This window comes from Epinephelus fuscoguttatus, linkage group LG8 (assembly GCF_011397635.1).
Source record: "Epinephelus fuscoguttatus linkage group LG8, E.fuscoguttatus.final_Chr_v1".
NCBI lineage: Eukaryota > Metazoa > Chordata > Actinopteri > Perciformes > Serranidae > Epinephelus > Epinephelus fuscoguttatus.
This window is the reverse complement of record NC_064759.1, coordinates 12,895,807-12,918,424: the sequence shown is the minus strand read 5'-3', so window position 1 is coordinate 12,918,424 and position 22,618 is coordinate 12,895,807. Positions and strand designations below refer to the sequence as shown.

The 22,618-nt window shown below is 43.5% G+C and overlaps 1 protein-coding gene across 1 annotated transcript in view; it reads right to left on the bottom strand.

Moving 5' to 3' along the window:
• Nucleotides 1–1,209: 1,209 nt before the first annotated feature.
• chrnb2 (cholinergic receptor, nicotinic, beta 2) overlaps nt 1,210–22,618 on the bottom strand; it is a 28,397-nt gene continuing 6,988 nt past the window's right edge. Inside the window, exons 2-6 of the mRNA XM_049583317.1 lie at nt 15,270–15,415; nt 12,508–12,552; nt 10,757–10,866; nt 5,791–6,919; nt 1,210–2,805 (exon numbers count right to left, since the gene is read on the bottom strand). Of these exons, the coding sequence (XP_049439274.1) occupies nt 2,653–2,805; nt 5,791–6,919; nt 10,757–10,866; nt 12,508–12,552; nt 15,270–15,415 (1,583 nt within the window). The 3' untranslated portion in view covers nt 1,210–2,652. The remainder of the gene's footprint in view (nt 2,806–5,790; nt 6,920–10,756; nt 10,867–12,507; nt 12,553–15,269; nt 15,416–22,618) is intronic.

The window sequence follows — 22,618 nt, the reverse complement described above, 5'->3', positions numbered from 1 at the left end:
TGAGAGAGAATTACCTTTGTTGTGGTGTGAAGTTCATCAGGTGTATAAGAGCAGGTAGCGACTGTACCTGTGTTCCTGTTTTTACAGCAGAATAATGAGAACTTGAAGTGACCTTGGCGGGGCCCTACACCCATGATTGTTTAAAAGCCCTGCTTCCTAGAGGAAAAAAAGCACTCTGTGTGTGTGTGTGTGTGTGTGTGTGTGTGTGTGTGTGTGTGTGTGTGTGTGTAGATACAAAAAGGAAGTTTCCAGCCTCAACATTAGAAAGCCAGGAAACATTTCTTTCTTTCATTCTATCCCGTGGTGTAATACAGTAATTTACAGACTGTAGGTTGTGTGTGTGTGTGTGTGTGTGTGTGTGTGTGTGTGTGTGTGTGTGTGTGCGTTCGTGTGTGCGTGAGAAAACATGGCACACAGATGCACACGTTGATTAATCTGAACCTACAACCTTTATTGGACTGGTTAAGGTGTGCACAGGAGCAGATTTGAGAGTCAGGAAGGGTGAGAGATGGGGAGAAGCATGATGAGAGAGGAAGTGAGAAGAAAGGAAGGAGAGTGGAAAGGTCAAAGAGAGAGAGAAAAAAGAGTGGACAGCAGCACTTTGTCCGTGTGGAGCCGTGCGGGCTACAGTTTTCACAGGTCTCTGATAGGCTTTTCACACTTGTTTGGGATCTGTTGGGGATCCCTCCCCGGGGTAATCCCATCCTCTAGAGACAGAGAGAAGGAGAGAGAGAAATAGAGAGAGCTCCCGGTCCAGAACTGAGCTGCAGACTTGGCCACACAACCGTAAAAAGCCGGGGGAAACTCACAGCAAGTGACAGTGACTGAGGATTAGACAGCTTCTTTTTTTTGTGTGTGTCAGAGTTTATAGTGGCTTTCCGATGGAGTAACAACACTAACAGTCTTTTGTCTCTGCCTATCCTGCTTTACTCCTCCTCGCTATCTGGATTGTGCTTGCTGTGGTTGGATTATCCTGTTTTATTTCACTCTGCAACATCATTATAAAGTCAAAAACCCCTCTGCACGACGACCTGTCTTTTCTTTCCTGCTTATGATTTTGCATCTGTAAGTTATTGCCTGGTGCGACTGCTTCAGCATCGGCCCTCTTGTCATTTCTCTCTTGTTTATTGAAAATTTAATTCACCCCCCGCCCCCTCACCCCCCCCACTCCCTGCATGCCTGAAAAAGGCCTTTTGCTTCTCGCTTGGTTGTCAGAGAAGCTGGGAGGATTGTGGAAACAAGACAAATCAGCCAGTCGGTGGTGAAAAGGAAAACTGCCGTAATGAATAGGTGTTAATCGTTATTGTAATTGGACGAAATGTCAGAGATGTGTTTGTCCATGGAAGACCAGATAAAGGGGAGAGAGAGGTTGCCAGAGATTAATAGAAGGGAGGGAGGGGGGAGGGGACATCGTATCTGACAGATGTGATAATGCATCGGGGCGTGGGGCACGCATACACATACATACACACACACGCGTACATGTATACATATGCTCTGAACGTTACATACTGAAATATGAAATTACATATTAATACACACAATAGCGCCATTCCCATAATCCCTTCCTCCCGTCAATATAATTTGATTTACACGTTGCTTTTTCTAATACTGATCTCAGCTGAGCTCTGTTTACTCCGTCCTGGGGAAATCATGTTCCACTGTCCATCACACAGGAGGTCCTGTCCACCATCTTGGCTCAGATTCCTCACTTTCTCTGGAGCTGAACTCATCTCGCTGCAGCTGCGCACTCTGGCACAGCAGGCTGCTGCTGTCCTCTATTTAATGTGCACAACTCTCGAAGCAAAACACCATCCATGCATCTAGTACTTTACCCCTCTCGCTGGATAATGGCTCTCTCTTTAAATCCAAGCCCCCCCCTCTATGTATTTTCCTTTGCAATCTGTTGCTTGTACAGTGTTAGTGTGCGCATCACAGGCTGTGTAGTACAGTTTATATCACATTCTTGTTTAATCTATACAATCATACAACACACTGTAGCCTCTCGATCAGCAACAGACCCTTGCATGAGCTAACACATAGAGAAATCTTAATAATATATTCCTAATGCTATACTGTGGTAAGCTGCTATGCTATGATAAAATATACTGAATCAGTTCACTGATGTAGTGGATTTCTGAAAAAATAAAGTAAATGTATAAGAACCTTGATATGAACCTCCCTTCCCTTTCTGATTAGCTCCCTCTGACATCAGTCGATATTGAGAATGAGTAATGTCATAGTTGAAGGCGGGCATGTCGTGTGTCAATTAAGCAGTCAGCGTTGAGCGGAAAGTGTTGACAGGCTGGCGTTAAGGTTCGACGAGGAGAAGATCAGAGCATCCTCGCTCCCGGGGAGGGACCTTTCCACCAGAAAGGGGAGGTCAGTCCATTAAACATCTGGACAAAAAACTGCAGGTAAGAGTATGACGGTGTTCTCCTCTTTCTTCATTCAAGAAAAAGTTGTTCATTGCAAAAAACGTTACTATAAAGGTAATGGGCGTGATTGCTTTTCAGTTCCAGTTCTGGTTCCAGTTCAGTAGACACAATAAAACCCGGACGCGCTCCCCCGACCCCAACTCCTGGCCCTTGTCCTGCTGTGCTGATTGGTCGGGGGAGCTGTCAGGTCAGCGTGTTCTTGGCCTGCGGGCGGTCAGCCTGGCGGGCTGGTGATGGTCTTGACTGTGTAATTCTGGAAGAGCGGCTGCAGGAACATGCCCATTGTGCCAAACACGCACACAAACACAAAGATCCACAGGAAGAGGCGGTCGATCACCATGGCAACGTACTTCCAGTCCTCGCTCACCTGTGGATGGGGAGGGACAAAAAAAAGGGTTTAGGACGGGGTGAGGAGACAGATTAAGGTGAGCAGAATCACATTCTCTCTGTAATTCCCCCCCTGCCTTTCTCTATGCAGAGGGTTAATGGAGGTGAAGGGTTAATGTGAGCGGAGACTCGTTCTGCCACACAGCTCTGATGAGGTACAACATGAGTCAAGGAGGAGGAGAAGGACGTGGGAGACAAGAGACAGTGATGGAGGGCAGGGAGACAGAGGGGTGTGCTGACACTGTAACCCCGGCGATGATGACTTGGGGGGAGGAGGGAGATGGGAAGGGCTGACAGGCAGCACACTCTGCCAGGAGAGGGAGGATTTTAAAGCGGTCGGCATGGCAACGGGACGGTAACCATGTCGATGATGGACAGAATTACAGAGGATTGTTAATTCCCGTGTCAGTTTCTTTCATTCCAGGAGAGGAGGCTGGTCTCCTAAGATGCCTTGAGGAGAAGCGATAAAGAATGCCACCCTCACTCCGCTGTCTTGGCTCCTCTATTCCAGCGCTTCTCCAGTTGTACTCCTTCTCTATGCACACGTCATGCCGCTGCTATAATTACATGTCTGCGTTGAATATTCAGAGAGCCATGATTGCGTCACCAGATCTGTCTCCTTTGCTTATGCTCTGGTGTAGTCCCCCATGCGTTTCAAATGGCAGAGCTAAACGGAACTGCTGTGCCGCTCCATCGTCACTATAACTTGATGTGGCACCCAAAGCACAGATCTGTGCCGCTCATGATGCTTTTTATGATTAGTAACATGTGCACATAAAGTAACACGATTAATGCTATGAATTCTCCACACAGAGACAAGATAATCATTTATTTTAATAGGGAGAAGAGCCGATCTATTTATCACAGATACACTGGTATTGAAATGAGTGTTGGCAAGAAGCTGCAGAGCTGTAAAAGCAGCAATAAAGGGTTTATTGGCAGCATCACTTTGTGGTTTTGTGTTTAACTTGAAGTATTTTACTGCTGAAAAGGTGGTATTATTTTATATAAGTGGTCTGTAGAAAGACAATACTTTTGAAATTAGTGCTACATGACCAGAGAAAATAGAGGAAACTGACTTTTGCTCAAGAGGTACAAAACCAACAAGTTTTGCCACAGATAACAACATGGCAGCCGGCTGGTGACAAGCAAGCTCAAATAAAAGTTACAACTTGGAGAGAGCAAAAAGCTGCAAACAACACAACTGACATTATCGTGCTGTTATCAAATTGATATAGTGTTAGCTATCAGGTGCCTTTTTATGCATCTGTTGCCTCTCTTACCACAGTGTATGAACTCAGTCCAAAAGCAAGAAGCACTCAGTCTGTGTATGTGAGTGGAGGTCTGTAATCCAACCTTGGGCTGCCACATCACGTGGATTTATGTTGTTTATCGTAATTGCAGGCACAGGTAACACAGCGCAGTCCTCACAAGATGGTGCCCTCGCCCAAAAAATTTACCATGATATGACACCAGCTTTACATTTTTAACTAGAGCACTCAAAGAGCGCAGACCTCAGCCAAGCAGCTCGGATTTCCCACTTCGCTTCAACCGATCACCATCATCTGTTCCTTGTGCCATTATCAACCTTTCCTGAAAATTTCATCAAAATCCGTTCAGAACTTTCTGAGTTATTTTGCAGACAAATAGACAAACAGACCAACGCCGGCAAAAACATAACCTCCTTGGCGGAGGTAATAAAGATGCAAAGCGGGTTGATAATTCTCTGTGGCTTTGTGACTACGAGTGACACCGTTCACATTACACAAGGTCACTTGATGCATTCTATTAAAGGTTCTGTATGCGACATTCAGAGCATTAATATGGCAGAAAAACATTATTTGCTGTGTAAAGATATAGTGCAGTAATGGAGTCCTGAGCAGGGAATGAAGTCATGCGACCTCTGTGTGTGTTGTAATCATGGATGTGTAAAGAGAACTGGATACAGCGTTGGAGCCAGGTACACGTTCATTGCATGAAAGTTGCTCATAGTTGCTCTTACTGATTTTAACAGCACTGTAACTTTTATTCTTGCATTCTATAACCTGGTACTTTTTTTCCTACTCTCTGGTTCTTTAATAAATTGCTTTTAAATGCACCTTGTCTAGATGCTTTCTATGTTTTCACTTTGAATTGCTTTGTTGCTGAAACTTGCCTTGTCTTGCCTCAGTGGTGCATGAAGCCAAAATGGTGCTGCTGCAACTGCAGCGTATAAAATTATAACAATCAGCACTGCTTCTGCCCACAGAGCAGGCGCACTGGAGACTCTCACTGCCTGAGCTGGCCACCTCTGGTTTAGTGCTCCATTAACTTGAATGGGGATGAAATGATTCAACTGTGGGCTCTTCTAGACTTGCCAATTGTTACTGGACTGAATGGGTATAATTCCAGTCATGAAACTACTCATTTCGAGGGGGGCTGTGACGCTCAAAATAATGTATCCAGTGTTTACTTTTCACAATGTAAGCCAATGGTAAAAAAAAAAAAAGTGTTTTTGTTACACTGTTTGCCACTACAGAAATTGGCTTCAAAGCCTGGTGCACTTCCTGGTTTGTTATGGTAAGCCAGTCCAGCTGCACATGGATGTTGGTGCATGCTTGTATCCCACTGGCTGGCTAATCGCTGCTGCTTTGCACTGTGCTTATATGGCGATTACTGCTGATATTGGGACAGCATCATTGTAGAATCGTAGCGCCCATGCTCTGGTTCCACCCTGGTTAACACCATTTGCTCTGTCAGAACTGTTGCTGTTATTTAGCGCTGTTTATGGAGTTAAAACTGTTAGCTGCTCAGCCACCTCCGTGTTGAGATCCATGTCCAGACAAGTATCCTCTGAAATTTGCATTGAGCCCCTTTAATATAAAGATATTCCATAAAACACTCCAGTACTGGCTGCTGATAACAAGCAACAAAGACCGCTACTGTAATGATGTAAATGGTAACATACAGATGATGTAATACTCACACTCTGATCATCATCCTCACTCTTCATGTGATTGGCAATGAAGCGTACTCCCTCCACAGCCTCCTCAAAGCCCGGACAGGCTTGAGCCAGCAGTGCCTGAGTTAGAGCAGGACCTCCTGCTGCCTGCTTCCCCCGCGGCAGGTTTCCAGCGCCCCCTTCCCGGCCCTCCCTCACCCTGTTCAGACCATCCATGGATCCCCCCCCTGCACCTCCCAGATCCCCTCCAAACTGTTTCACAGACGCCCGGTTCACATAGCAGGTACAAGGGTCACTGTCCTCCTTGTTGAAAACCCCTGTGGAGGTGGCTCCTCCGTTACCACCAGTGCTGCCCAGCCCGAGCCCCACCATCAAGGCCCCAGCCTCCCCGCTGCGCCCACCCTCCTTCTGCTCCTGGGCCCTCCTTCTTTGGCGCAGCCGCTGGCGCTCACAGCTATTCCTAGGCTGGCGCATGAAGAGCAAGGCAGGAAGCTTGTTGAGGAACACCAGTTTAACCCAAGGAGGCATGGTGTGTGTGGTGGGCGAGCGGTGGTGTACGTTGAGCACACACACACTGGTGACGATAGAGAAAGTGACCAGGACCATGGTGAACATCAGGTACTTCCCCACGAGAGGGACGTCCAGTGAGGTGGGTGGAACAATCTTGGAGATCAGCAGCAGGAACACAGTGAGAGCCAGCAGCACGGAGATGCAGAGCGTCATCTTCTCCCCGCAGTCGGAAGGCAGGTAGAAAACCAGGATCGCCAGCGAGGTGATGAGCACGCACGGGATGATGAGGTTGATGGTGTAAAAAAGAGGCTTCCTGCGAATGATGAAGTCGTACGTGATGTCCACGTAGGTGGGGTCGGCCGGGTTCTCGTTTCGTCTGCCAGGCAGGGCGATGATGTCCCACTCCCCGCTGGGCGTGAAGTCGTCCATGCTGGCGACGTCAGCACGGAGCACCAGATCGATCTCCGTGCGGTCGTAGGTCCAAGAGCGGAAGCGCAGTGTGCAGTTCTGTTGGTCAAAGGGGAAGTGCTTGACCTCGATCTTACAGGCTGACTTGTAGATGGCCGGGGGCAACCAGAAGATACTGCCATCGTAGGAGACCACTGCGTTTGAGTAGAATGACACCTCGTACACCCCATCAGCACTGAGTGTGAGAAAGATGAGGAGGGGGAGGAGAAAGACAAAAAGAGGAGTGTCAGACAGAAATAGAAATCTTTGTACGATTAATTAAAAAACAACAACAAAAGTATAATGAGACGTTTCCCTGAGTCTTATGAACAGTGCAACATGACGCATCTCATTATGTAATACGGGTTCATTAACAAGCTCTAGGACACACACACACAAACACACACATACGGATGTGGAGGCTTTGAGGCATCTAAGGGCAGCAGGGTCACACACACCTGCTTCTACAAACACAAGGAACAGGATGAACACGCAGTCTAGACAGGAAACACAGCTCATAGGTCAGACTGAGTCCAGTTAAACAGCTTGAATTAGACATTTTGCTCAGAAGTCAGTGGAGAACACTAAAGCTGTAGATTGAATTTCCATTTAAATCAAGCTTTTAACAAGAGAACTAATTAATGATGGCTAACACTGTGAGATGTGACACACGCAAACGGATAAGTCTTCATTTTTGACTGATTACACAGTTGACCCGTGTGCCGAAGTGCACTCTCAGAAACACCAACTTTCCTGCAAATATAGGAACAAAATCTAATTGAGACCTCCAAATTAGCAGCTCTGGTGCAGCTGTGTCCACATCTAATCCTCCTGTTTAGGTGAGTGACAGTGAGTCCGAGGACTGGGAGGATAGCGTGTCGACCCGGGGATCGTGGGATTAGCGGGATCATTTTATCCAGAGTTCCGCGGGTCAGGGATCTTTTTAATCTTTAGTAAAGTAAGGGCCGAGGCAGGGAAAGAGGAGAAGGCCAGACAGATCACTGTACTCTGATGAGCTGATTTACATACTGTAGGCTGACACTCAGTTTCCATTACATTGAGACAAGTGGTCTGCATCCGTACCTCCATCAGACATGCAGGCTAATTGTAATTAAAAAATGTAGAAAATGGATTACAGTTAATTGCATTGAACATAAAATAGGACTATTTTACATGTTTGTTTTGCATATATGTGTTTAAGTTGTTATTTTGAACCATAATACTGAGATCTACACTGGAGTCTGGCTTAACAACTGGCCAAAGCAGTTATATAGTTCTATGTTCAGGGTAGGGCTGTAGATGGGAATCAGTAGCAGCTCAGCAGCAAGGTTCTTGCCCCTGGGGTCCCCTTACAGATTAATCCAGGCCTAAAAAATGTTCCTATACCATTTCCTATAACGATTCCGATACTTGAACTTGGGTATTGGCTAATGCCAAGTACTGATCCGATGTCACTACATTTAAAAAAAAGGAAAGAAAAAGAATTGAACAGCTGTATGCTACTAACCTATTTCCATGTAAATACACCAGATAAAATGAAGTAACAACAGTTACATCCTACAGATATTACATACCCATGGACTGCTCTTTACGCCCTGGGTGGGTGCCTAACAATATTATGCTAATATTATGTTATGTGTTTTCACATATACTCCTTTTTAAACAAACTAAACTCAGTCCTGTTAAAGTGGACCAAAAAGTGGACTGACAGAAAAAGGACTCAGTTCTCTTTCTGGTCAAAATCAGCTCTGATGGGGCCTCAGTTCTCTTTCCGTTCACACTATAACCTCTATATAATATATATTGATGTAGTTTTGTTTCTGCTTGGATGTGCTACAGCAGTGCTGTTATGAAGCCCCTCACTTTCAGATGAACTTAAACTTGGAGGAAAACCTTAGCATTTCTGTGTGCTTTGGACTGTTGCCATTTAATGTATCCTGCATTCCACATCTGAAGACGTGCAGTATCCTCCGTGGACCAAAACTACTTCTCGTCCTGCGTCCTTGCAAACGTTGCAGGTCAATGTGGTTTTGTCTGTTTTTTCAAGCGTCCCAGTGCAACAGCATGTGATCCAGAGGGCTAAATACAGTGGCAAAGAGCATAGCAAACCTGGAACCCTAACCTGGTGTTACAGCTGTGTGATTGCTCCCTTTTCCCTCCCTTTGAGAGGCCGTTTACACGTTGCCGGCTATTTTCATAAACGGACATTTTACCGTCTCCGTTTTCAAAAATATCTTCGTTTACACTTATCTGTGTATATATACACAAGAGCATGCCAAACCTGTAAGTGGCAGTGTAACGAGAAGCTCAAGCCTTCCATGTATCCATTGTCACCATAGCAACATAGGTCGCACTTTTGACACAGGCGCAAGTTCTGGCGCATACTGTGACGTCAACTGCCTATAACTCCGTTTATCTCCGTTTATCTCAGTTTACATGCAAACGCACAACCGGAGTTTTCCAAAATCTCCACTCAGGCTGGAGTTTTTAGAAAGACTCGTTTTCAGAGGAGAAATCTCAGTTTGCGTGTAAACGAAGGGCACAAACGAAGGAAGATGTCTCCGTTTATGAAAATAGCCGGCAACGTGTAAACGGCCTCTCAGATCTGCCCAGGTGTGCTGCATTACTTAACAAGATGCATTGCACCTGGTGTGGAGGAGGTGCTTAAGAGCTCCTGTGCCAGCAGCAAAGCAGAGAGGCCTCTGGTGTGGGGACTGCTGGTCCTGTTGCCTGTCAGCGTGGGATTTTTGTTGTGTTGTTTGCTTGTTGTACTTGTAATAAATCCGATTTGTAAATGTGGTTATTTTGGGTCAGTGTTGGAGTTTTGTTTGCCCCATAGGTCCGCCTAAGGGTGGGGCGTAACACCTGGAACCAAAGGTTCACTTTGCTCTTTGTATTCACTGTATTTGCACTGCTCGGGGTAGTCTGAGTTCGGTTCGCTTCAGAGGTTCGCTTCTTGGAGTGTTCATATATGCGCAAAAAATGCTGAGTCACCACTCTGAGTCTGTTAAGAGGGCTGAAAAGGAACAAGTGTGAAAACACTGAGTGTGCACTGGATAATCTAGACATTATTTATGGCACTCACAGTATTTTCCTCATTATGTTTGTTGGTGAGAAAACAGCACAGATCTACTGCTACTAAGATGGGGTGAATGTCATGTCATTCCATCAGCGCTGTCAAGCCTCTGATTTATTGACAGACTCGACCCAGTGCATCCTGGAATACATCATGTGCTCAGTAGGCTTCAGCTAACAGCTAACATCAGCAACAACTCCTTTCAACAGGGATAAACGAATAAATAATCATAGAAGACATTTAATGCTGGAGAAATTTGTTTTGTAAAGTTTTTAAAAACACTGGAGTTTCATTGCTGGATTACAATGCTTCTAAATATGCAAAATATGTTTGCATCAAGCACTCGTTGGAAAGCTGCAACAGTGACAATGTGCACCTGACTGGTGAGACTCACCTAAAAATTACTGACTAAGTTAAGATGCAAATACATAGTTATTGATCAAGCATCTCTGCATGCAGATAGATAGATAAATGACACATTTTACAACAAACCACAGAGAAATAAGAGTTAAGGTGTGTGTTGACATGTGCAAGCGCTTCTTCTTCTTTTTGGTCGTATGCATTTACTGTATTTGCATGCATCCACTGTCCATGTGTCTATTCGGGTGTGTTGTGCAGATGACTCCATCTTTGAAGCGTCTCATGAGACCTGGAGGTACTGTATAGTAATGTAGCATGAGTGATATGAGCTGATTGCAGTGGACACGTTCAGTCATGTGTGGCAGGTCTGCATGTATTACACAGTGAAACCTCTGGCATTTAATTGATGTTCTTATCCAAAGTGACTTACAATGGTGGCAGCTGGATCAAATCACCAGGGAGTCAGCTTTATAATGTTATCAGTTTAATATGAGAACAACATGTGCTTTTTGGTGTGCGTGTTTATGGGCGTGCATGCATCCATGGGCCCGTGTGTGTCTTCTGAAGTGAGGGCAGGAGGGTGAGTGAGTGACTCACTTGTTGTAGAGCACCACGTCAGGCAGCCAGATGTGTTTTGAGGGCAGCCTGACCTTCATCATCCCATCAAACTCCTCAGGGACCCAAGTCAGACGATAGTCCTGCCACTCCTGAGGGCCAATAAAAATAAAATGCTTAATCACTCATGCGCCAATCACACCGCAGCAAGGAGACATCTTGAGGGGAGCAGAGAGGAGGAGGTCCGTCCATCCGTCAGTCAGTCAGTAGTCAATCTGACACATAACAAGCCTGGGGAACATCCCGTGCTGAGCCCCTCTGCACTTACATCATATTTTCAACTTTAACCCAAAGAGAGAGAGTGAATGGTCTTTTGAACACACCCAGCCACAAACCAATCAGCATGATTGAAATGGCATCTACAGTACGGCTGTTCCTGCATGTGTGTGTATGCATCAGCAAACATCTCTGTGTCCTCTGTGTAACCTTTTTTAAAAGACAGCATTATCTCGTTCTGTATGCTGTGGGTCAGTCATTGACGTTTCCACACTGAAGCCTTTGCGACCTGCGACGGCACTTCAGTCTGGCTCTTCTATGTTATGGCCATGTCAGAGCCGTAATTCTCAAGCTAGGTCATCTGCAGTAACTGTGATGCATTATGGTCATTACAGTTTGTCTTGGCTCTGGACAGCTGTCCTTGGCTCCCCTGCTTTCTCATAGCAAGGGATCCATAGAGCACTGATGGCCATTCTACGCTCCGTTACATGCCATAAATCCTAACTTGCTCAGCTGCAAGTGTGTGTGCATGTGTGTGGACACGGGACAGAGAAATGCATGATGCTTCAAACAATCAAAAAATGCATCATCCACGACGGTGACATCGCACACGAAAGGCTACTTTAAAGAAAATGTCATCTGTTTGATATGGATCTAAATTTACTTACAAATTGAACACGTCCGTGTAATTTGTTCTGACACCTGCCTTCAAAAGCAAGCACATATGTTGACAATGTGTGTGGCCGAATGCATTTGTATACGCGGCGCGTGTAAATGTGTACATGTTCTAGCATGTTACAGGCCTCAGCTGCACGCATACAAAGAGCCAGCCATGTAGAAGAGGGTCACGGCTCAGTCAGGGTCACATTACTCACAGGGTGAGGTTACGGTAGGTCTCATCCAAAACTAACAAATTCACCGACTGCGAAAAAGGGGTTCGGCATTTGTGTTTTGGGTGCTTAAAAAAGATCTGTCTCGTAAATTTCAATTCACTTCTCATATTTCTCCTGTCAGATAATGGGGGTTTGGAGGACGCATATTGTTTGATGTCTCTCTCAGTGTCTGACACTTCACCAGTCATGTCAGTTCTCAGGGCTGCTGCTCCACGCGAATGGAGACGAGATTAGACTCAGCGACAACCAGTGAAACATATGGAACACAGAGATGCATCTGTCCCCTCCAGTAACTGGACCACTGCTCATGTGCTACAGTCTACTGGTGTAATAATACTGTGGCCGATGATTATATAATATAAATCACCATGTATACAGTAGAATACAGCAGAGAGGGCATTATGCAGTGCCTGCGTTTGTAACTACCACTCAAGCCCCTGCAGTATGTGACAGATCTGCCAGTGAAGCTGGGAAATCAAAGGTAAAATCAACCAAAATCAAATGTTTAATAAATTCTTCAGCCTGCAATTCAATGATCTTTCTGTCTTCATTTCATTTCCTCTGCGTCGCAGAATGTTTACTACGTTAGGACGGTAATATGAGGAGAAGAGTGGGAAGTCTCACCTGTGTTAGCCAGACATTGGTGGTCATCACCTGCTCTCTCTCATGCTGCAGAAAAAAAGAAGACATATACATTACAAACTATGATCAAAGAGCTTCCTCGGTGATTCATTACAGCACTTCCACCGAGCTGAAGGACGTGTGTGACAGATTCTTTTTTTAAGTGGCACATAATTCATGCAGCAAAGCGGAGATATCCTGACTCTTAGTGCATAGAAGCTGAGTCAAGCTTGCAATATGCAACCTGATAGCGTCTTTCATTGCTTGCTAAATGCCCGTGTCTTTCAAACTCTGCATCATTGGTTGGTAGAACTTTCTCGCCCAGGCTGAAATAACATTGATGACAGCATAGGGGTTAATTTCTCAGGCTTTAAAAAGCTCCTCCAGGACTATAAAACACCTTATATTAACAAGTGTTTGGCTGAGAGGTGCTTGACATAAACTGATCTTTATGTATCGTATCAGTGGAGTGAATGAAATGTATACAGTACTACATTTCAGTGAAGCATCTTTACATCCTTGAACGTAATTATTCTTGAGCTTGTTTACAGTGGTGGAAAGTGTATTTATTCACATACTGTACTTACTGTAAGTACAATTATAAGTTACTTGTACTTCCCTATTTTAATTCTATGCTACTTTATACTTTTACAACACTGCACTTTTACTCACTGCATTTATTCAACACTTACTTTGCAACTTTTAAATCCTATAACGAGTATAAATACAATGTAAACATGAAATGAAACCCTACAGTATCGAAAAGTATTGACAGGAAGGCAATCCAGGCACTCCAAAATAAATATTCAAAATGGCTTCTTTTGAAAGCCCTGACAAAGGCCTGCAGTGGTGGAAACATGTTGGCTCTTTTAATGATTTAGCCACTGCAATAAAGGCTTTTTAATATTTCCTTTTTTCAGAGTGCCTGGATTGCTTCCTGTCGTTCCACGTTTGTATGAGCAACCAGTCGTCTCTCTTTCTCTAATAATACAATGGTATAATATATAATAATGTAACACTCACAGGGTGAGCGCTGTAACTTTAAAGGGCCAGTTCACCCCAAAATCAAAGTGCTGTTTATCCGTTTAGATTCTTTGCCGTAGAGATGTCTTGCCTTCTCTCTAATATTATACAACTAGATGGCACTCAGCTTGTGGTGATCAAAGCGCTAAAAAATACATTTGAAAAACTCCCAGCAATGTCCTACATCTGCCAACTATTATCAGAAGAAAGTGTGCATCTACTCATGGACAAGAGGTTTGTGTGAGATGTAAACATTAATGGCGACCTCCTTGGCTGAGCTGTAACGTAGCTCAGTGGTGCTAGGTAAGCTAACAGGAGATGCACGCTTAGTTCTGTGCGTTGATATGGTTGACGGGTATAGTTCAGAGGGAAGAAAATAGATCCTACATGAAACTGGAGGATACGTTGCAGTAGATGCACGCTTCCTTCTGCGTGGTCATACAGTTGGTGAGAAAATAGTTCCTGCATTAAACTGGAGGATATGTTGCAGTAGATGCACACTTCCTTCTGCGTGGTCATACAGTTGGTGAGAAATAGTTCCTGCATTAAACTCGAGGATACGTTGCAGTAGATGCACGCTTCCTTCTGCGCGGAAGAAAATAGTTCCTACATGAAACTGCAGGATACGTTGCAGTAGATGCACGCTTCCTTCTGCGCGGTCATACAGTTGGTGAGAAAATAGTTCCTGCATTAAACTGGAGGATACGTTGCAGTAGATGCACGCTTCCTTCTGCGCGGAAGAAAATAGTTCCTGCATTAAACTGGAGGATATGTTGCAGTAGATGCACGCTTCCTTCTGCGCGGAAGAAAATAGTTCCTACATGAAACTGGAGGATACGTTGCAGTAGATGCACGCTTCCTTCTGCACGGTCATACAGTTGGTGAGAAAATAGTTCCTGCATTAAACTGGAGGATACGTTGCAGTAGATGCATGCTTCCTTCTGAGCGGAAGAAAATAGTTCCTACATGAAACTGCCCTCATCGAGGTCTGTGGATTATCTTGCGTAACTGGATCATGATTTCTGGAAAAAAACATTGCTGTTGAGTTTTTCAAATGTATTTTTTTTTGGTGCTTTGAGCACCGTAAGCTGAGTACCATCTAGTTCAGTGGTTCCCAACTGGTCCAGCCACAGGGTCCTTAGTCATTAGTTCAATGTCCACACAGTTTATTACATTCAGTATCATTCTTGTGTTTGGCCATGCTGTCTAGCTAGTTTGCTGTCTCTGTAAAGTAACTGTCTACTTTTAGTCAGGTAAAAGCAGCTTTTACCTGACTGGTATTTTTTAGATTGTGTTATTGCTACTTTGAAATCAATACAAGATCTTAATATTTCTTCACCACTGACCGTTTGCCTGTCTTTGAGAAAATATTCTCAAAATTCACTGACTAGATTTCTATGAAACAGATCAGGCCTTGAGCCAAGGACTAATTGATCATCAGCCTGACTTGAGGTTTCCTGGGATTTACATCATTAAACAACTTCATTTTCAGCTTTTACCATGAGACACGAATACAAATCATTATGGCGGAGCTGAGAGATCAAGAAGAACAGCATTAGACAGAATTAGCAGCAGATTTTGCACCTTACAAATGCCTTCTAAATGTAATTAAGACCATCTTTTGGAGTCATTTTGATGTTAAATCAGAATTTAAATGATGAGTAACACGCTGGATTGTCCTCATGCTGTAAGAGGTGCACACTGATTCAATCACACAAGCCCGGAAACACGTGCACACTCACCACGCTGATGAGCTGGGCCAGCGACACCATCAGCTGCACGGTAACCAGCTCGGAGCCATTAGTCGCAGGACGGATCAGTTTGTTGTAGTGGGCTGGGTTTAAGAGATGCTCCACCAACCGCTCCTCTGTGTCTGCCCCGAGGCCGCCTGTAATGAGAACACATTATCATCATCATCATCATCTGCCTCTATCATGAGACAAAAAAATGCTGCAGCCATCTGTGTCTCTCTTGGCGCTTTTTAAAAAAGACTTTTAACCACATCGGCTGTATAGCGTATTCACACAAGGGCAGGAAATCAGTGGTGCTGTTTGGTTTCTGTGTTTGCCCTCACTGCCAGCATTGAGAGCTGGCTATCCATGTGTATTGAGAATGCAATGCCTTTGAACCATGGCATTACTCATCACTGCCGGCTGGAGCACGTCAACACAGCTCGATACACACTTCTTACAAGATCTGACATCATAAGAATGAGTCAACCAGTCTGAATGTCTCTATCGCTATCCTTTCTGTCTCTATCGCTCTCTTCGTGCTTCTGCTCTGTCTCTATCTATTCTCCTCTGCTGTGTTGCACTTCTCCCCAACTGCCAGTCTTTTGTAGCTTTGGGTTATTTTCACTCCATCTCTCACTTCCCTTCCCCTGTCTTTCCCCCTCTGTCCCTCCCTCCCTCCCTTCCTCCTGTCTGCCGTCCCTCCATCTGTACGCAGACTGTAGTCGTATCTGTGTGAGTGGTCGACTTTGGGCAGAGCTGTCACAACAGCGCACACAGGAGGGGAGGCATTTTACTGAGAGACACGATGCATGGAAGAAAAACAACTGTTCTGCACCTCCCTCCTTCCTCCCTCTTGCTCCCGCTACTCGCTCCCTGCCTCTCTGGCATCTGCTCGCTCCTGTGCTGCATCTTTTCCCTCTCACAATTCCCTCACACGTTCCCCCTGAAGATAAACACAGGCTGGCTGCTTACCGTTAACTTGGTACCAACGCTGTCATATTTAAACCTGCTATTTTAAGAGGCTATTAAGGGCACAGGAAAACAAACACGTAAAAGCTGAAGTGGGTAAAATGAACACAGTTATGTTTGATTTGTTTTTTTCAAATGTAAAGATACTGAGGAGAATCCTTTCAGTTTTAAGTGCTTATTCACAAGACATGGACTCTAACAGACAATAAATACAGTATAAATGGTCAGTCAAAATAATAATAAATACAAAGACCAAAACAGAATATACCTTCATTACTATCTTTTACATGTATAGTATCCTCCTGAGACCCAGTGTCCTCAAATGGGGACATCACATTTTGGGTTTATACTTTATTATACTTAACTCAGACCTGTTTTTGTGCCACCTAGTTGTAGTAAGACCACAATACACTAATCCATGTAAAAACAAGATGGCAGCCATCTCTGCCAAGTCAGTCTGCAGCCCATCTTGACACAAAAGTAGACAAGGTCCAAAACCTGATCACATTTTATGGTTTATTTGTGATTAATAATGTTAGCAGTTTGATATGGCAACAAATTTGACCAATTTTAGCAACAGTAACAAGCTAAGACACTGTTAATTAGGAAGTACTCATGTAAAAACTTTATTATCGTATAATTTGAGGACATTAGGACTTAATTATCGTTGACAATGCTTACTTTTTAATACTTATTGGGTCCTACTGATCCCAAATAGCTAGGAGAAATTAAAAATGCATACCAAACAAAAGTTGGGGTATCAGGAGGATAGGCACAAAACTAAAAGCTCAATCGAGTGAAATTTAGGCAGTAGCTATGCAAGCACAAATGCCAAGCAATCCTTAGTTCCAACTTCTTCAATGTAGGTGTTATTTTTCTGTTTTATATCATTAATTTTGCCAGGCGAGAGGGAATTATGAGTGTGTGTATCCGTCGGTTCGCAGCTAGCCTGGCAAACTATTGGAACAATCCACGTAATATTTTGCGTGCCTATTTATGACTGTATGCTCAAGGACCTTTCGTGGTTCAGTTCAATTCAATTCAATTCAATTTCATTTATAAAGCCTAATATCACAAATCACAATTTGCCGCAGAGGACTTCACAGTATACGGCATCCCTCTGTCCTCAGGACCCTCACAGCGGATAAGGAAAAACTCCCCCCAAAAAACCCTTCAATGGGAAAAAAAAAATTGGTAGAAACCTCAGGAATAGCAACTGAGGAGGGATCTCTCTTCCAGGATGGATATAATTGCAGAGATCCATAATTGTTTAAAAAACCTGTTTGACTCACTGTCTGATACAGACCAAATTTTGGCCTTCATTGTGGCTCAAAACTGTCATCCACAGAAAAATTTGGACTCATGTGGAACCAGGGCATCTGCAGATAAATTATTTATGATCAACTGAAGTTACACGACATGATACAAGATGAGTAAATCCCTGTTTTTGCTATCTTTACCGCCATCTTGACTGTAAGGGAGCCGGGAGGGACGATGCAAGGTATTGTTCTGTCTGACATCATACAACACAGAGAGCATTTGTCTGTCTGATTTTGATGATTTGGTCATTTCTTAATATTTGTGCTTTTTTGTTTCGCTGTTGTAACTGCATCTATTTTTATTTCCTATTCTGTTGTGCTGTTGCCTAGAGACAGTTAAAACTGTTCAATGTCCAGTCATGAATGCATGGATTGAAGATTTGTGGCTGTGTTGTAGTTATTAAAACCACATTCATCCTCATATCTATATGTCACATACGGTGCTTGTTAGCGGGAGAAATTGATCTGCTCTGTGCAAAGCCCCGTGGCTTTGTCAAAAATAGCATATATTTTTATTAGTTTCTGGGAGGCTTCTGAAACACGCTGCTACATGTCTGCAGGAATTACAGCAATTGTCTTGAGTGGCCATGGTCAGCCTGCAGGGCGCGCGGCCACCTGGTGGAGATGTGCACTCTACCAAGTGCACTTTTCTAGTTGTAGATTAAATAGATTTATTTAATGGGGGTTTGGTTTGTTGGTCAGACGAATCAAGCAATTTGGAGACATCATCTTTAGCTTTTGGAAATTACAATGAGCATTTCATAGACTAGCAACTTAATCGATTAGTAAAATAATCACCCAGTTAATCGAATAACCCCCCAAAAAATCAGTGGAGATTAAATGTATAAAGACAGAGAGGGAAGAAATGATTAATACATGAAGGGAAAGACACTCAAAAAGAAGAACAAGTACATTTGAGAGAAAAAAATGTTGGGATTTGTTGCATTAATGATGTAAAAATATGAAAACGGAAATTAAAAATGGAAATTAAAAAGCTATAAACAAACTAAACATACTCTCAGCCGATGTTCTTCCTCCTGTTTTCCCTCTGAATGTGTCTCTGAGCTCCTCTGACACTCCGTCCTCCCCCTGATCTCCACTCCACCCCCACCCCCCCTCCCTCTTGCCCTGTAGCACTGCTGTGTTCACTGAGCAGGAATGATAGCCTCTGTCTCTGGATCAATGAGGACTCTATTCATGCCCCGTAAACTGAACACGCAATTCCCCCCCATCATTTTTTTAATCTCCTCTTCCCTGCGTCCGCTCTCTTCAGTCTAATTTTCTTTTACACTTTCACCATCTTTCCATCATCCGAGGCGGCCCGTATTTTCTCCTCACTCCCCTGGCTGTCTCTCCCTCGCTCTCATCCTTCCTGTTATCTCCATCTCCCCGTCGCTGACAGCCACTGTCCATTTATTGCCCCTTCCCTCGCTAATCCACCATCATCAATACACTTCCTGTCAGCACATGTGTGTAGCACTCTGGTTGTTTATTGTGCCGGTTTGCTTTTTTTTTATGTGTATATGTCTGTGTGTGTGTCTTTTTGTGTGCACATATTCATGAGGGAAATAAACACTACTGTCTGTGCCTGGACCATATGAGTAATGTACATTATTCCCAGAAGCACAAGGCAATAACACTGTCGGATGAGACAGAAAGCTAATACAGTTCACTTAAACAATGATGAAGCAGAAAAGGCCTGCATTTCCATCAGCCATACTCACAATGCAAATGGTAGTTTCATGCTCGGACTAACTAGATCACATCTTAAAAGTCATGCTTAAGTGTCACAATGATATCCAGCTGTTCTTTGTAAACACAGTTTGTGAGAATTGTCTTTATATCTGAAATTATATTCATATATATATACATACATATATGTTTTTCTTGAGGGGCCACTATGTTTGAATAGTTGTTTTATTGTGGATTTTTGTATTATATGTTGTATTTGTCGCATTTTAAATGTGTTTTGATTGGCTGCTACCTCGGCAAGGTCTCTCTTGTGAAAGAGTTTTTCAATCTCAGTGGGACTTCCTGGTTAAATAAGGTTAAATAAATAAATATTAAGCATCTTGAAACGTCTGTGGAGTTAAATCTATGAAAAAGAAGATTTTAATGCGTCTTTGTGCCCTAAACTTCCCGTCATCTTTGATGATGCTGTTTGAGTGGCTGCATTAGGAGTAATTATGTGGGTTTACTGAAAAGCTCCTTAGTCAAAGACCCAAAGATGACTAAGACCAGCTTTACAAGAAGCCAAAACAAAGTCCAAGGCCAAAGTGATTCAGTTAACTGGATACAAAGGAACTACAGCGTGTATTACAAGTCTCAATCCAAATGTATCAATCTAAGTCAGCTTCTGTCTGATTTTTTTTCTTTAACATGTGGATAATATCTCAAAAACTGGACAACAAGAACAAACACCTGTGAAAAATAGGCAATGGACTTCTCTACAAGTGCACTAGATTGTGTCACGTTCAACGTCACAGGCCAAAATACAGGTTAGTAAACAGTAAAGCAGCATGGAGGCCAATGAAAATGTTACAGTGGTTACGAATTTATATTTACTTATTTACTTACTTATTCAGTCACTCTTTCAAACTCAGTGCAAACTCATTTGGAAAGATGTTCGAGCATTGCTTCGGTGCAGACAGCTGGTATTTTGTGGTGGCCCATCATTGCATCTTGCCAGTAAAGGGGCAAAAAATCATACGGGTCCACTCAGGTGTTGTATTTCCATCACTGTCGATCAAAGCCTGCACCATAAGCAAGGTTTTTTTCATACTGCAAAATACATTTTGCACAGATTTATTTGGTTGCAGGGTACTATACCAGAAGTATAGCTGGTCTACCGAGCTGGAGGTGATAAATACCCATGACTACTGCAGAGTCATGTGTCCTGGGTGTAAATGCCAATTGGAACCTTTGCTATAAAACACAATAGCCAGATATTAGCAGGTTTCAGTGGATTTTTGTGCAGTCGGAAAGGGGCTAAATGGCCACAGTGAGATGCAAGTGAACTGCAAAGAGACACAAATAACTACAAAAGAGGTTAAACAACCCCAAAGATTCACAAAATGACCAAAAAAAGACACAAAATTACCTTAAAAACACTAAAAAGATGCATAACGGCTATGAAAAAGACGCAAAACCACTATAAAGTCTGTGTGTCTTGCTCCTGTCTAGGAGAAGTGGTGGGGCCTTTTGCATATCTATGCCCAGGGGCCCATTGTCTCATAATCCACCCATGCTACATATATATTTTTATCAGGGTGGTACATCGTGACAAAGGCTGTTAAAAATGTTTGAACAGTTCCAATATTTCCGTTTCAACTCCCACACAAACTAGAGTAAAAAAAAGTCAGGCATCCCACCACATGTGTTGACGCAAATCTGGATCGAGATGCAGATTTAAAAAAAGGATTGTGCAATCTCGGCTTACACATCCACTCTCTGAGTCCTCATATTTTCTGCTTATTTTTACTAAAATATTTGCATGCATGGGCTCAGGATGAAAGTCTAGACTAATATTTCACAACACTGAGACAAATTAGAGACCAAAACAGAGAGCTTTACTGGTTTATTCTTATCTGGAGAACAAGACTGATAAAAATATCCACGCACTGCAGCCTGATCACTGCACAAACATGTTCACCCGACTGCTCATCCTCAGCACTTACTAATGCTTCTAAACAAAGACTGATCTCCCTCTTTCGCCGTCTCCACATATGACACGCTGTCATGCTAAAGGCCAAGCTGAGTGGTTGTAATGTTGCTGGTAGCTCAGGTTGTATTCTGGTTGTTTTCCATTGCAAATATTGCAAACTTAATGTGACACTATGAATATTTCAGCAGGGCTCCCCATTAGACCCTGGAGCGAGGGAAGTTACACACCACCACGCACATGCAAACACACACGCGTCAGTGGCACAGCACAGGAACAGACGAGACGGTAGCCATGTTCAGCTACATCCGTTTCCCTCCTTTTAAACAGCCACTGATCTCAGCACCCTGATTCACCTCACAGAGTGTGTCCTCTGAGTCTTACTCAGGATTTTTGGAAAAACCGCTGTGACCTGTTTGATCATATAAAATCATCAATCGTTACATTTTACAGCACGTGTTGTTTTGCAGCTTACAAAGCTACTTAGAGGCCAGAGTCCACACACACCGTAGAGACAAATGTGGGGAAAACGAGGGCGAAGCGAAAGCTAAATTGAATTATCCCGCTAAGACTATTACAGTGATGATCTCTATTTATACAGCTCGCTCAAATGAGAAAAGGTTGGAGGGAAAGTAGGGTCGCTCTCTGCTCTGCTCTCTGACGCTCTGCCAAAGAGGCTTTTTGGCTGCAGCTGGGACCTTTTATGCTGAAATATTCTTAAATCAATAATGGAGAGATCCATTGATCTACTGGCAACACCCAATTGGCACCGTAGTGCCCATAGAACTGAGATATTAATATTGATCCCCCATCCAGCCGCAATATCACAGCACTCCAAAAACAAAGCCATCCCACTGTGGACTAACTGAGGGCGGAAGGAGCTTTATTGTCGCCAAATTTGACAAACTCCAAAGTCGAGAAAAGAGCGGCCAGTTAAGTTTTTTAAATTACCAATATTGATGAGGGGACACACTTTTACAGCAACAAACTTTATGTAGGCATCGACTTTAGTCCTGTGCTCAATGCTGTTCTTACAAACAACACCATAATACAAAAACTAATGCTGTTACTGCTGTTATAAACTTAATCACAAAGCCCCTGTATGAAATCTGATTCCATGTTCTATTTGCAGAAATTAAATACAAAGAAAGAAAAAAAGGTGCACACAAATGAACAGGACAATTTTGACAAATACACAAGAGACACAAGATTAAAACTCATCTAGATAAAGAGTGTGAGAGTGTGTTGCAAGATGTGAGCTACAAGAAACTGTGCTTCTGTCTGTTCTACATAATTGTAAATGGAATATCTTTTGGTTTTAGAGGTTTCTGGGTTTTGTTTGATGGCCAAACAAAACAAAACCACCCAAATGGCAACCTTCAGGACTGAAAATTGAAGCCAACGCGAAG